This window comes from Podarcis bocagei (assembly GCF_964188305.1).
Source record: "Podarcis bocagei genome assembly, chromosome: 1".
Lineage (NCBI taxonomy): Eukaryota > Metazoa > Chordata > Lepidosauria > Squamata > Lacertidae > Podarcis > Podarcis bocagei.
Window position 1 is genome coordinate 121,340,493 of NC_138125.1, and position 14,600 is coordinate 121,355,092.

The 14,600-nt window shown below is 41.2% G+C and overlaps 1 protein-coding gene across 1 annotated transcript in view; it reads right to left on the bottom strand.

The window, feature by feature from the left end:
* Window positions 1–624: 624 nt before the first annotated feature.
* Window positions 625–14,600, bottom strand: part of HAT1 (histone acetyltransferase 1) — a 28,892-nt gene continuing 14,916 nt past the window's right edge. Inside the window, exons 5-11 of the mRNA XM_081181682.1 lie at window positions 11,401–11,580; window positions 11,030–11,151; window positions 10,422–10,526; window positions 9,755–9,861; window positions 5,735–5,886; window positions 4,006–4,122; window positions 625–1,013 (exon numbers count right to left, since the gene is read on the bottom strand). Coding sequence (XP_081037808.1) covers window positions 846–1,013; window positions 4,006–4,122; window positions 5,735–5,886; window positions 9,755–9,861; window positions 10,422–10,526; window positions 11,030–11,151; window positions 11,401–11,580 — 951 coding nt within the window. The 3' untranslated portion in view covers window positions 625–845. The remainder of the gene's footprint in view (window positions 1,014–4,005; window positions 4,123–5,734; window positions 5,887–9,754; window positions 9,862–10,421; window positions 10,527–11,029; window positions 11,152–11,400; window positions 11,581–14,600) is intronic.

The following is a 14,600-nucleotide window of genomic DNA, read 5'->3' on the forward strand; positions in this document are numbered from 1 at the left end:
GCTCCTCATAGAGGGCAGAACTTAATCCTGTGAGCAAGAGAAGAGGACAGCAAAACAAGTCATCATCTTTAAAGGTGTGCCAAACAGGTTTTTTTTTAAGACCATGCACACACACATACACAATGTACTGTTCTAATGATTTCTCATGGTTTTCATTGATCTTATATAAGCCTCTCTGGGAGACTTGTTGGCTGAAAGGCAGGATAAAAATCGTTTAACTAAATGGTCATTCATGGTGTATTGATAACTGTTGCAGTCTTAGTGCTATAAAATGACATTTGTAAGTGAAAGATAAAGTCACTGCCAGAATAAAGTTCAGAACTCTGCTTTGCAATGCTTGTTTATATATAGCAGATACAATGCTAGAGCTCAAAACAGATTTGGGATGTGTCAGACTTCCCATCTAATTTGGGTTAGGAGGAAACTTATTTTCAACATTTTGTATCCACAAAAATATATATTCAAGTTATGCTTTATTTTCCCCACCTTTCAACCAAATATCTTTATATTCTTTTTCAGCGTGCACTGATGTTTATGCAATTGTACTTTGAGATGCTACTGCTTCACCTTAATTAGTAAGCTTAACATTTCAAGTACTAAAGAAAAACTCAGACCACACTGCAATTAGTGCATTTCAGTCTACTTTATTTCAGCAAAGTGCCCCAAAATCTAAGTACAGCTTTTTAAAATCTACAACACAAAAATAGAAAATATTGAAAACGCACAGAAAACCAGTCATCTTGGAAGTGATTAGGATGTCACAAGAAATTTTGCAGTGAAGCAGTGATCATGATGTATTTCACAACACAATGTACGGAAATCTGCACGCTTCCTGTAGAGATTCCTCAGGCCTGAGCAAGCCGTTCTAGGACTCTTCGATAATCCGAAACAAGCTGCTGGAAGGTTTCTTCTAACTGTTTGTGTTGCAAATTTATGTCTATTTGGTTCAACTGGTTGGTCAACTCTTCTGGTCTCAAACATCTTCTCATCTTAGCAATCTCTCTCTGCTTTTTCTACAAAAGAACCAGGCAAAAATAAATTTACACACATGAGCAGCAATTGCTACACACTGCTCCTTATAAGGCTAAATTGCTATTTAAAAGTAACCGGGAAAACATTCCGGGTTAAACAAGGTCTCAGGAACAGATCTTTCAGAAAACCCTGTTGTGTTCATATGCTCCTTGAAATTAAGACTTGCCCCGAAATTCCAAATGACTGGTCAACCCCTTGAATTTTTATGTTTTTACTGTACGTTGACTGTATAGGGCAGTGATGGCCAAACTTGGCCCCCCAGATGTTTGGGGACTACAATTCCCATCATCCCTGACCACTAGTCCTGTTAGCTAGGGATGATGGGAGTTGTAGTCCCCAAACAGCTGGAGGGCCAAGTTTGGCCATTACTGGTCTAGGGTAAAAGCCCCTGCTTTTCATCTGCAAAAGGTACAATCCAAAAACAGGCAGATATGAGCACATCCAATTCCTTTGCTTTCAATGGGATTTAATCATGGCTATGGTTTGGTTCAGCTCCTACAAAAGATGTAACACAACTTTTCTGTGTTGAACCAGTGATGCATCAAATCTAGAGATCACAGATCAAAATGGTTAAAGCTCCGAGTGGTAGCACAGGATGCTAACAGATTCCCCCCCCCCTTTTGTCTTTCCCTCTCAGTCTCCTTGAATGTTACATTTCATCGGGTGCTCTTTTCTAGTTTAATTATTTGATCATTTTAAACCGCATGCTGTGTCTTTTTTTCAAACGCTGAAGGTACTCTTTACTTACAGAGGCCCTACATTGTATCCCTGTAATATAAAGGAACATTTAACAACACGGAATCTCTCTCAAAATATCAGGAGTATAAAATTAGGGCCACACTGACCAGAAAACTGACCAAGCGATGGATGTGAGGCTTTTTAACACAACCTTGTAAATAAGCCTACAAAAGTTACTAGCCTGTTTACCACCTCTGGCAGCCATTTTAGTTTATGTACAGGGCACAAAGCACTCTCCTTCACTACCCCACTCATCCACCGCATGAAATTACTTGTCTCCAATGGCTACAAGGCTATATTAACCCTTTCCCTTCCTGCTCTTTTCCCACACAAAAATCCACACCTCAAGCTGCTTTCTCATTCATGGAAGATAAAATAGTTCCATATCCTCCCACAAGGGGAGAAAAGGGTGATTTGGAAGGATCTACCATCATTCATCCACAAACCGAAAAGCTCTTTCAGCTTTTTGGTTTAAAAGAGACAGTTCATATTATGTGGTTATTATGAATGGATTAGTAACTGTTACATGAGATTTTTGGGAACAGAAGGTTGGAAATGATTTTTACCTACATGGAAATTAGTATTATTAATAATAATTTATTATTTATACCCCACCTATCTGGCTGGGTTTATATAACTGGCTTATTTCAAAGTGCAATGGTTCTAAGCCATACTGCAAAACATGCAGTATAATCCTCCAGTTTCAGACAACCCCCGTGTAATGAGTTATTGTAGAATTCTATCCAATATTATGACAAACAATGCTTCTCGTTTTTAGTGAAACAACTTGCTCAGAGGACTGATGCTGAGCATTCAAAGACAGCCTATTAGTACTGTTTCCTACAAAAAACCCACTTAACTGTTGCTAGTCAAGATGCAAAATCACTGCAGCTTCCCACACATGCAGTGGGGCTTTTCAGCTTTCCTCTTCTAGCAACTCTACTTCTCAAACTCTCCTGAAGACTGGGGGGCCCATCGGAGCTGTAAGGCATTTTAAGGGACTGCTGTTAGGAAAGCCAGACACAAACATCCCATGTGCAGCATCTCAAATGCTTTGTGCATGAGCCTCTAAATACTGGCCATTGACTGATTTTTTATTTTTTATTTTGCTTTTGTCTAGTTTATTCCTTTTACTAGGGGAATCTGTTTAGAACCCTCATAGAACTCTTGTCCACATACTCTCTGAAAGGGAAGTTCCTTTACAGTGGTACCTTGGTTGTCCGCTTGACTCCCGAAACCATTCAAAAACCAAGGCTGTAGGAGCTTCCAATTGGCTGCAGGAGCTCCCTGCACTCAATCGGAAGCTGCATCGGGCGTTCAGCTTCCGAAAAACGTTTGCAAACCGGAACACTCGCTTCCAGGTTTGCGGCGTTTGGGAGCCAATTTGTTCAGGAGCCAAGCTGTTCGACTACCAAGGTACCACTGTATTTAAATGTATTTGGTATCTGCTACTGTTATCATTCAAAGGGACGCAGGTGGTGCTGTGGGTTAAACCACAGAGACTAGGACTTGCCGATCAGAAGGTCAGCGGTTCGAATCCCCGCGACAGGGTGAGCTCCCATTGCTCGGTCCCTGCTCCTGCCAACCTAGCAGTTCGAAAGCACGCCAGTGCAAGTAGATAAATAGGTACCGCTCCGGCGGGAAGGTAAACGGCGTTTCCGTGCGCTGCTCTGGTTCGCCACAAGCTGCTTAGTCATGCTGGCCACATGACCCGGAAGCTGTACGCCGGCTCCCTTGGCCAATAAAGCGAGATGAGTGCCGCAACCCCAGAGTCAGTCACAACTGGACCTAATGGTCAGGGGTCCCTTTACCTTTACCATTACATGTCTAATGTTGCAAGAAGCAAGAGATCAGAAATCAAACTCAAATGGCTGCATTTTTCTAATGAGCCCCACCAGCATACCCACCTATCCTCCTCAATTTTCCTCCAGAAGGTTGGGAGGACCCTTATAACATATTTAGGGAGTGTGCAGGGGGGAAGAACGTCCCACTGTGCAAGCAGAAATCCTTGCACTGACGAAACAATTATCTTAGCACTGCATTTTATTGAGACTATGTAAAGTACTCTGCGTCTTTGTATCTGTAGTAGTATTGTTTGGCTGTCGCTTTAACAAAAGCACTGAGACAAAGCTTTAAAGAGGTGCATTAAAGGAAAGATAATTATGCACGAAAGTTTTGGCATAAACAGTTTACAATGAAAACAACTTTAAAATATCCATGTAAGTTAAAAGCCACCTTGTAAGGGCCCATCAGTCTTCTTTTTACATCCAATCTGTAGCTCCTGGATTGTTCTGCATTACCCATGTCTGTCGCGTGCAGCCGGAGAATTTCATACACCCGTCTTGTATGTTGCTTAAAAACAAGGGGAGTGGCATATGAATCAAGACCAAGAACTGTCACTATACGAGGTTTAGAGAAACTATTTCAAGGTTGTGTAGCCTATCTTCTATCTTTAAACCCTGACACATGTAACTCCTAATCACACCTCTGAGTAATATGCTTTAGAACTGTATTTTAAAAACATTTATCCATTTTCTCCCCTGGAGACCTTCAAATGTTGTAGCTTTGAATCTGACACCCTACTCCTTTCCATTCGTTTATAAACAACCATTCATATAAACTTTGCTGACTTGGAGGAAAGCTATATATTCATCCTTCGTTTCTTCATTATAAGGATCCGGTTCTTGTAAATGTTTCTCGCTGGTCAGAAATTCTAATTACCTCTCAGTTCACGCTTGGTTATCAACATCATTCTTTTGTGCTCAACCAAAGAACCAAATAGTATCAAACATGTGGGAAATGCTTGCTTCATTCCTTAGCACATACTGCGATTGTATCTTGCTGTTATTTGTCCATAATATTACCCCAGTCCTGTTTTATAACTCCTACTGCTTTTACCAGATTTTTTAAAAAAATCAAGTTTAATAATACTTTTTCGTTTCAAGGCGAACACTGAGTTGTTCCAAAGGCAATCCATAAACACACCAAGGTTTTTATCCAACTAAGTCATTGCACACATGGAACAACTTCTGCAAGGGCAATGGAACTCTATGTGCCCCCTGTACTACCCTCAAATAGTTCTAAGACTTTTATCCCTAGAAAATTGTCCTAAATTCCCCTAATACAGTACTGAACTTTACCACCAGTAGTGCCTTGTTGCAATGGATCAAATACACTGGGTTGCATCCAATGGGGTTTTTATAGTATAGTATAGTGTATTTTAAAATGGGGTTTCAGAGTTTTTAGGGGTTTTTGAATGTTTTATGTAGTTTTTCAATTTCATTGTTCGGTATGGGACAATGACAATAAAGATATCTATCTATCTATCTATCTATCTATCTATCTAATGCTAGTTCTACTCAGTACAGAACCATTGGAATTAATGGACCTAAGTCTTTCCTAAGAGTAGGGCTCACCTTGGATACAACCCACTGGCTGTACAAAACTTCATTTAGTCAACAGAAGCCAGAGCTCAACGACAGACTGAAGTTTGTTCCTGGCAGCCAAAACACAATGGTGTGACTTATGCAAGCCATGCGATATCTTCTAGAAACGGTGGCTGGGATTCAAAAACCTACCTAAGTCTATTGGTTCTTTGGGAACTCAGGCACTAAAAGGAGATTTGTTTCACTTACAATTGTTCTGAATTAGACATAGGATTGAACATTGAGTACAATGCTGCCCTTTCATGAAGGAGTCCACCAATGAAGAGGTGAGGAGCCGTTTTCAACAACGTTCTCCTCTTGTAGCCTCCCTCCCACCTGCTCTTCTACAGCAGATTTTTTTGGGGGGTGGGGGCACAGTGGACTGCCAGGGCGAATCAGGGAAAACGCCCTCTCCCATGAATGCAACCTCTATTAGGTCAAGAACCTGTCTTTGAACAGAAGGACCCATCTTGTTTGTGGAAAGACAATGCCCACAGGGATGATCATCACATCAATACAATATTTTAAGCATCGTGTACCTTATTCACTTTCAGCTTTTGTTGAGCTTCTGTTACCATATCTTGACTGAAGCCTTGCTTGAGCTTCTCTGGAGAAAAGCAAGGTAAATCCTGACACAGTTTGACTAATACAAAATCTCGTAGTTTCACATAATTTTCAGACGGATCTTCAGCTAGAAGAACAAAGGAGAAGTGTTTTGTAATTTGCTTTTCCTGTCCATAAATCTCTGTCGTTTTGGCATGGTAATACCACAAACTTTATGTTCTGTTTTTTAGTATAACTGAAATCCTTTGTTTATTAGGAGCTACCCCACATTTTCTTCAAAAAATTGCTTTGCACACGTTAACTACCGTAAAGTTACCACAATTTTCAAAAGTCCATGGTTTAGCTTTTGTAAAATAGGGGGTTCTCAGTAATTGGCTAATTGGGAACCACTGGGCTAGGGAATTAGAAAAGGGAGCACTGAATGCCCCCGGCTCTAAACAATGTTTAAGATCTTTGCAAATTTATGTGAACTAGGCTTACCAAATTAGCAAGTTTCTGTCATATGAAATCATTAAAAGGTCTAATTCACCAAGTAACAAATTCATGAAAAGCACATCAGTGGGCTAACTATTTCAATCTCACCTTAAAGCAACTACTATTTTGTAAATCTGACTACCTTGTAAATCCACTCAGGTTGCTGCCCCCTTCGCATAGCCGCCGTATAACTCTGAATGCCATCTCACTTTCATAATTTCCTGTCCTGCTCCTGACTGTCCAACCCAATTTCCCCTTAACAGCAGCAACGCTAAATGGATGAAAAAGAGAAATTCATCTCTCCATACCTTTCAAGCTCCCTGTCGAAAAGAGCATGCACCCTAGCAAATTATTCCACAGGGCAATTTGAAGTCTGCTTCAGAGCAGTTTTACCGGAGAAAAAATACACACCATGTTCCATGCATTGATGCAGAAGCCTGCTGTCTGCCATCGTATGGCCTACTTATATTTCTATGCACTGTCAAGGATGAGAAGCTGTAAATACACCTCTGGCTCAAAGATTCAGATAGAATATTCCATTTACGGACGTGCACAATTAAAAATAACATTTTGTCCTTCGTCACCAATTGGTACAGTCGTACCTTGTTTTGCGACCGGGATCCGTTCTGGAGCTCTGGCCACTAGCCGAAAAGGACGCAGGGCAAAGCGCTACATCTGCGCGCACGCGCAGAACGGTTTGTGCTTCTGCGCATGCACGAAGTGCGATTTAGAGCTTCTGCACATGCACAAGCAGCAAACCCAGAAGTAAACTGTTCGGGTTTGCCGCAGACGTTGGCCAGAATGGACGCTAGACAAGGCGGATGTTTGCGGAGGTATTACTGTACTTTATAATGCTTTTATAGATGATGGGAAGTACATGGAATTTCTGTGGGGCTTTAATTATAAATAAGACTGAAATTCAAGATTTAGAGGTATATCTAGCATACAGGTACGTGCCAAAACAAACTGCATTATTCGGCTCTACACATGACTGGGGATTTTCTACTCCTGTCAAGAATCCGACTGCAAGGAGTTTTTGAAATTTGGAGGATTCTCAAAATCAGTTTGTGGCAAAACATGTTGCTGTTAAAAGAAAATAGTTCTATTCCCACTGAACATACAAAATGACTTTTCAGAACATAAAGGATCTCTAGGCTGCGGCCAAAGGGTTAATTTAATATTAACTTAGTAGTGAGGTTTAAAAACAAACAAACACACACACACTGGTAGAACAGTACAGTGGTACCTCGGTTTTTGAACGTAATCCATTCCGGAAGACCATTCAACTTCTGAAACGTTCAAAAACAGAGGTTCAAAGGGCGGCCTGTAAATTCAATAGAGAAAATTGGGAAAAAAAAACCTCAGCAGAAGCCGTTCGACTTCCGAGTTGCATTTGAAAACCGAAGCATTTACTTCCAGGTTTTCGGCATTCGAAAACCAAAAAGTTCAACTTCTGAGACATTCGAAAACCAAGGTACCACTGTGCCTGAAGTCTTCCTTTCTCCACTAGCTCAGGCTGTATTTACACAAAATACGTTTCTGATGGTGTAATAAGAAAATTAGCTAGCGCATACATTCAAGAAAATGACTGAAACACCTCTGAAAGGAACTATACCTCATATGGCTGTGACTCAAACAACTTGCATAACTAGTTCCAGAAGCCCCACAGGCTTTCAAAGTGCACCAACATTGAAAAGCAGTTTGTGATAGGGCATGTGGGTGATATACAAGGTCATGTTTATATTTTTAAAGGCAAAATTCCTACTGTGCGGCTAAAGTAGCTGGCTCATCCCCCCACCCCACCCCCAGTATATTCAAATCCAAACAAAAATGGACTGGTAAATATAATTCCTGAGAAGTTCAACGACAGGTTAAATCCAAGGCATCCTAACCAAGCAGAACAGGGCTTTTTTTTTTTGCCTCCCCCTTCCTATTAGTCCACTGGTAGTTGAAGGAGCTGCCAGAGAAACATGGAATACAACATAGAAGCTGCAGCAATAGAGGAGAATCAGGGAAAAAAACCAACCCCCCCATGGGGGAGTAGGGGGAATATTACTACAAGCAGAAGTCACCTATCCAAACCAATGAATTTTCTTTGCACTGATATTCTTAACAGCCCACAATGAACTGTCGTAGGATAAATATCCAGAAGCTACCCTCTTTTCTTTGGTCAGTTATCGAGTCACTTTCTTTAACAGATCTCAGGGCAACGTGGAGCAAAAGATTTATAAAATACATCAAAAATTAACAACTTTGTGTGTGTGTAATTAAAATAGGGACGTGGGTGGCGCTGTGGGTTAAACCACAGAGCCTAGGACTTGCCAATCAGAAGGTCGGCGGTTCGAATCCCCGCAACGGGGTGAGCTCCCGTTGCTCAGTCCCTGCTCCTGCCAACCTAGCAGTTCGAAAGCACGTCAAAGTGCAAGCAGTTAAATAGGTACCGCTTCGGTGGAAAGGTAAACGGCGTTTCCGTGCGCTGCTCTGGTTCGCCAGAAGCAACTTGCTGGCCACATGACCCAGAAGCTGTACGCCGGCTCCCTCAGCCAATAAAGCAAGATGAGCGCCGTAACCCCCGAGTCGGCCACAACCGGACCTAATGGTCAGGGGTCCCTCTACCTTTACTTAAAATACAAATCTGCACATTACTGTTTGGGGTGATATGTTACCATATCAAACTGGAAAGATCTGGATACAAAGAAGTGTTTTTAGCCAACGTCTAAACCTCAACAGAAGTGCCTGGCGTGCTCTGGTCCATGGGGTCGCAAAGAGTCGGACACGACTAAACAACAACAACAAACCTCAACAACGAGGAAGACAAATGTAGTTGCAGGAGAGATCATTTCAAAAATAAGAGGCCCCACTACAGAGAAGGCCCTTCTGTGCATTCCCAGTTGCATCAAGAAACAGAATCTTGTGCCATGTATTGTGACATCTTGCAAAGTAGACTAGTCCATGGAAGCTTATGCTGTGATACCACAGCATAAGATGCCACAGGGCAGTTTCTGTTCCGCATTGCCTCAAAAGTTCATTCCAATATCCTTTTCTTTAATTTTCTCATTCTCCAAGTTCATATTCTTTGGACGTTCGTACATTTTCTCTCTGGGGTCATAAGAATGGAGTGTACCATTGTAGTGATTAGTAAACCAGTGTCTCTCACTGATTTAGTGTTTTGCCTGAAGGAAGAAAGCTCTGCAAGGAGTTCCAGAAACCTAAATCTCTTGTCAAGTCAGCTGCGTACTTTGCAATAAAAATGGCTAATTAACTGGTAATCCTTTCATGCTAGGGAATGGATTTCCATGGTGCACTGTTGCCAGGAAGGAAAGGATTTGAAGAATTACATTATGCACAGTTCTTTCTGTAAGGAAGGGTAGCATTAACCTTGACCTCTGCTTAAGTTAATCTTTGAAAGATCATTTAATTTTGACAGATGAATTCAGAAAGTTATGGCACCGACTGTCAGGGAAGAAGTGTTCAGCATTTCATATAAATTAATTCTTATCTCCAGCGAAAGACTCACGTACCTGTTATATCAAGCACTGCAGGGGATGACATATAGTACCTATGAACTGTTTCTAAAAGCTGAGCCCCGTGACCTTCTCCTTGGAATGGAGGCAATATCAGCATTTGGCTACACATAGAACGAGAGAGAAAAATTAGCAAAAAAAAGGAAAAGAGCTACAGTCATACATTGGTTTTTGAACAGAATGCGTTCAAACCATTTGAAAACCAAGGCGCGGCTTCCGATTGGCTACAGCAACGTCCTGCAGCCAATCGGAAACCACAAAAGCTGCGCCGGATGTTCAGCTTCTGAAAATCGTTCAAAAACTGAAAAAATCACTTCCGGGTTTCAATCACTGGGGAGCCAAGGCGTTTGAGATCGATTGTATGCTCAACCCCCAGAAAATTTATTTACAGATTTATTCACAGCGAATTGCAATCTCTCTATACATAAGGCTTTACATACAAAAACCTTATAGACTCCGAACATAATTGCACTAAGAGTTTTGAGATTCCACCCCATTTCAGATGAACACAATGAAATAAATAAATGCAAAGCCAGGCGAGAGTTTTAAAATTTCTTTTTTTAAAAAGCCCACAAAATTAACGCAATTATAAACAAGTATTGGGAACTTCAACAGTACTCTCTTCTGAAATAAAAGGCAAGGCACGTGCTATGCTGCCAATTACCTTACACGTGGCCGGGTTTTGTCTGGGTACACATAGTAATTATAGACTGTCATATAGCCTACGGTCGCAAAGAGCGTAGCTCCATCCTTATTATACTTCTCAAATCTGCAGATAAAACAGAAAGCCAAGCAGGTCAATTACAGTCGCGCTCCCATGCAGTGTCCATTTTCTTTTCCATTCTCTGACTGAATTTCCAGTGTCAGCAAGCTACTCTGTGAAGGCCCAATGGGTACACCTGCTATGTTCTGAATGTACAATTCACTTAATTGGTGTGCAGCAACTTGGATAAATCAGACCTCTTTACAGCACTTCAGCGCACTTGCCTATTATAAAGATGAATAGGTGGCAAGTAAAAGAAAACACAGGCAAAGCTCATTTTACTGTTTAAGCCCTACATTCAGGGCTCCAACGGACAACAGTATTTAATTTGGCTCTATTCTCAAGGTCTCGCAAAGCATAATGGACACAAACTCCAGCCTGATAAACAATAGTTTTCTCTTTCCTGGGAAAAATATCATTATACTGTCCCCAATAATTGGCCAGCCACAATTAAAATGCAGCCTTTGTGGAGGTAATAAGGTCCACTGTTGCTTTAGAACTGTACTTACACTAGAAAGTAGTTCCATCTTTCATCATCCACGTCAATAAAGCTAGCTGTTTCAATAAACCACATCAAGAAGGTCTGAAGCCTTTCATGATACTCTCGAAAGCCTGGGCATGTGATGTCAGCCTAGGGAAAAAGCCAGGAGAAGTCAGGTGAAACTCTTCACCAAAGGGAAGAGAGCACATCACAGAGCCTTATAAAGTGCCTCTGTGGGAAACTGTTTTATTAGCACACTGAAAGTGATCTTGGAGAAATAGCAACATTTTACATATCACAAGCAATTATTTGAGGGTCACTTAAAAGTTGCCATGAAAGCTCTGTCGGAAGGCTCTATTCTCCCCCCAGCACCACCACCACCAAACACACACTTTTTACCTTGTATATTTGATACTTTACGTCTTCGCCAGCTTCTTCGTTATGCACGGAATATGTATGTAACAATGTCCCAAACGGCTTGAAATTGACCTCTTTTTCCAGCAGAGATACAAAGTCATCTGTACTTGTGCTAAAGCCTGGTGGAACAATTTCTCTAATTTTACTTTCCACATCATCTGCCTGAAAACAAGAGGTGGGGAGATAGAGAGAGAGAGAGAGATGCACTGAGAATAAGGAATTGACTATTTCTAGAATTCACATAGGGTGGCGTGCTTATGCCCTGTGATTGTTGAAGCGCTATTTAAAGCACCCAATGTGGTTTCCTAAAATTTTGCACAGGTCTTTGTCCCAGACACAACAAAATGGTACACATGGGACCTTGCCACTAGGTCCCCCTTGTGGCCCTTAGTTTACAAAGCTCAGAGCATTCATACGCACCCCCTAGTCCGTTATCACATTGTTCAAATCTACTCTTTCAAGGGATCCACCAATAATATGTTATACTGCAGTATTCCCAGTTTAAGCTGTGCTCAGGGAAACTGCCTGTCCCTTATTGGAGGCAAAAAACCAGCCTAATCCCTCAGACCGTTTCTCATGGGCACAAGGGTGGACACAGATACACAATACAGTGGTACCTCGCAAGACGAATGCCTCGCAAGACGGAAAACTCGCAAAACAAAAGGGTTTTTGGTTTTGTGAGTTGCTTCGCAAGGCGATTTTCCCTATGGGCTTGCTTCGCAAGACGGAAACGTCTTGCAAGTTTGTTTCCTTTTTCTTAAAACCGTTAATACAGCTGCGACTTGACTTCGAGGAGCAACTCATAGAACGCGGTGTGGTAGCCTTTTTTGAGGTTTTTGAAGACTTTGGTGATTTTTGAAGCTTTCCAAAACTGTTCCAAAACCGTGCTTCGCAAGACGAAAAAAACCGCAAGACGAAAAAACTCGCGGAACGAATTAATTTCGTCTTGCGAGGCACCACTGTAATGTTGTGGCCTGCTCTTCAGTCGCCTTCCTTTTGAGGTAAGGCAGGGCAGGAGGTTAAAACATACAAGGTCAAGCAAGATCTTGAATGTTATCAGCACTGGAATAAGAAGTGTGCATGTTAAGTAAACTTAATTGCTGAGTCGGGAAGACAACTTTCCTGATGAGTCATTGTGCTTTGGGTAGTATACTCATGGTAAGATACTTCAGTTTAATAGCAGGTTAAACTGAAGCATCTTACTTCAGAAAACAGCTTTTCCACGAACACAAGATTCAGATTCTGCCTTTCTTTTAAAAAACAACAACCTGGAGCACTGGCATTTCATTACAGTAATAAAGAAGCTAGTAACCTTTTACCATAAGGGTCTAAGAAAAGGGAAATTTTAAGACAGTGCACCACTCCCCACCCCAATAATGGTCAATGCCACTAGCTCATTAAACTTTAGATAAGCTAAAAGGAAGAAAAAACGGAGAATCTAGTTTAGATTCTTGACTCTCAAGAGTTCCTTCCTTCTTGCCTGCCGCTAAGTCCTGACTAGGCATCTCAGTGCACTTATTAAATGCAGTCAATGCAACTTTGGTCTGCTGATATGCTGGTTGGGCAGGCCCACTGTATCTGCTTCTTGCAGACGTCTACCATTCAATATGGAATTCTTAAGTGAACAGTCTTTGATCACTCTTTCGGAGTAACACGTGTGCAATACAATCCCACACCCTCAAGGTTGCTCAAAAGCAACCCAAACAAATTAGAGTATTTAAGAAACTAACTGGCAGCAACAGGACAAACTCTTTTCCAGCCTGAATTCTGGTTTACACATACAAGGGAAAAGCCCAAACACTCAAGTGTCAAGAAAATACAGACTTGGGAGCCTGGTGGCAAGCCAATATAATTTATGCGCTAAAGACTCAAGGGGGGGGGGGGGGAAGGAACTTCTTTTGCCCAAAGAATTTTTTTAATGCAATTTAACCAAAAGGGTGGGGAGGTTTTACAAGCAAAACTGAATTAAGATTAGCCTTGTTAAACAGCCAAATTGAATGTTACAGACTATCAGCTGAGCAGACATCATAATCCCTTTCAGGCCCCCCAAAAGACCACTTGATTGAATACATTTACTACTTCTCCTTAACCATGAATATTTGATGAAGTTTCACAATAACGTATTGCCGCTTCTCACCAGGCAATAAAACTTAATGAATTGGTCTCAACTTAACAAAACCCTAACCCCCTCAATACAACCCCTAAAAGCCTGACATTACATTCAACAAAATGAGCTTACATTCTATTCAAACCCTGCTCCCAACAATGAGTCCAGGTTTTTACTTAATGGAGTTTGCCGTGAGTTCAGCTGTAATGTTTGTATTGTATCTATTTCCATAAGGGCTGACACAAGAACACTTTGTGTTAACTTACTAAGCAGCTCTTTCACACCGTTTACATGCATGATAAGTATTAATTCTGAACCAAGACCATTGCTACTTAGCATTCAAAACAGGGAAATTAAGACGCTTAGGACAAAATACACTACAAAAGGCTAATACAACACACTACTAATTCCTGTTCTTTCAACTGGAGTCCCCCTAAGTAGAAGCAATGCACCTGCAAATGAATAATACTTTACTATCAGCTATACCAGGGGGATGTAGAATATGGGCAGAGTTCAGTCTACACACACTCCATTATTAATGCTTTGGTGCCACCAACTTTCATATTTAATCAGCCTTATCTTCCTAAAGAGCCATTATGTGCGGCATGTATGGTAGCTCTACAACACTTGATTTTGTCTTGTGCTACTGATTAGATACCTTCAAATAAAAATTAAGAACATTTTCTTATATTAAATTTATTTAGTAAAAGTACAGCAAGAACGTGCCTGCAGCTAAATTAGGAATACCAAATGAGTTTCTAAAGAGTACCTTTTTTAAAAAATAAACCATTTTAAAATTTTAAAATGTACATTTTAACAGGGAAGAGAGGTGGATGAAAGTCATAGCTAATTCCCTTTCCCCCATATAGAACCTTTGTTACTATTTCTCAATATTTTACTAATATAACACACTACATACTATGCTATGTATCGTAAAGGTAAAGGACCCCTGACCATTAGGTCCAGTCGTGACCGACTCTGGGGTTGCGGCGCTCATCTCGTTTTATTGGCCAAGGCAGCCGGCGTACAGCTTCTGGGTTATGTGGCCAGCATGACTAAGCCACTTCTGGCGAAT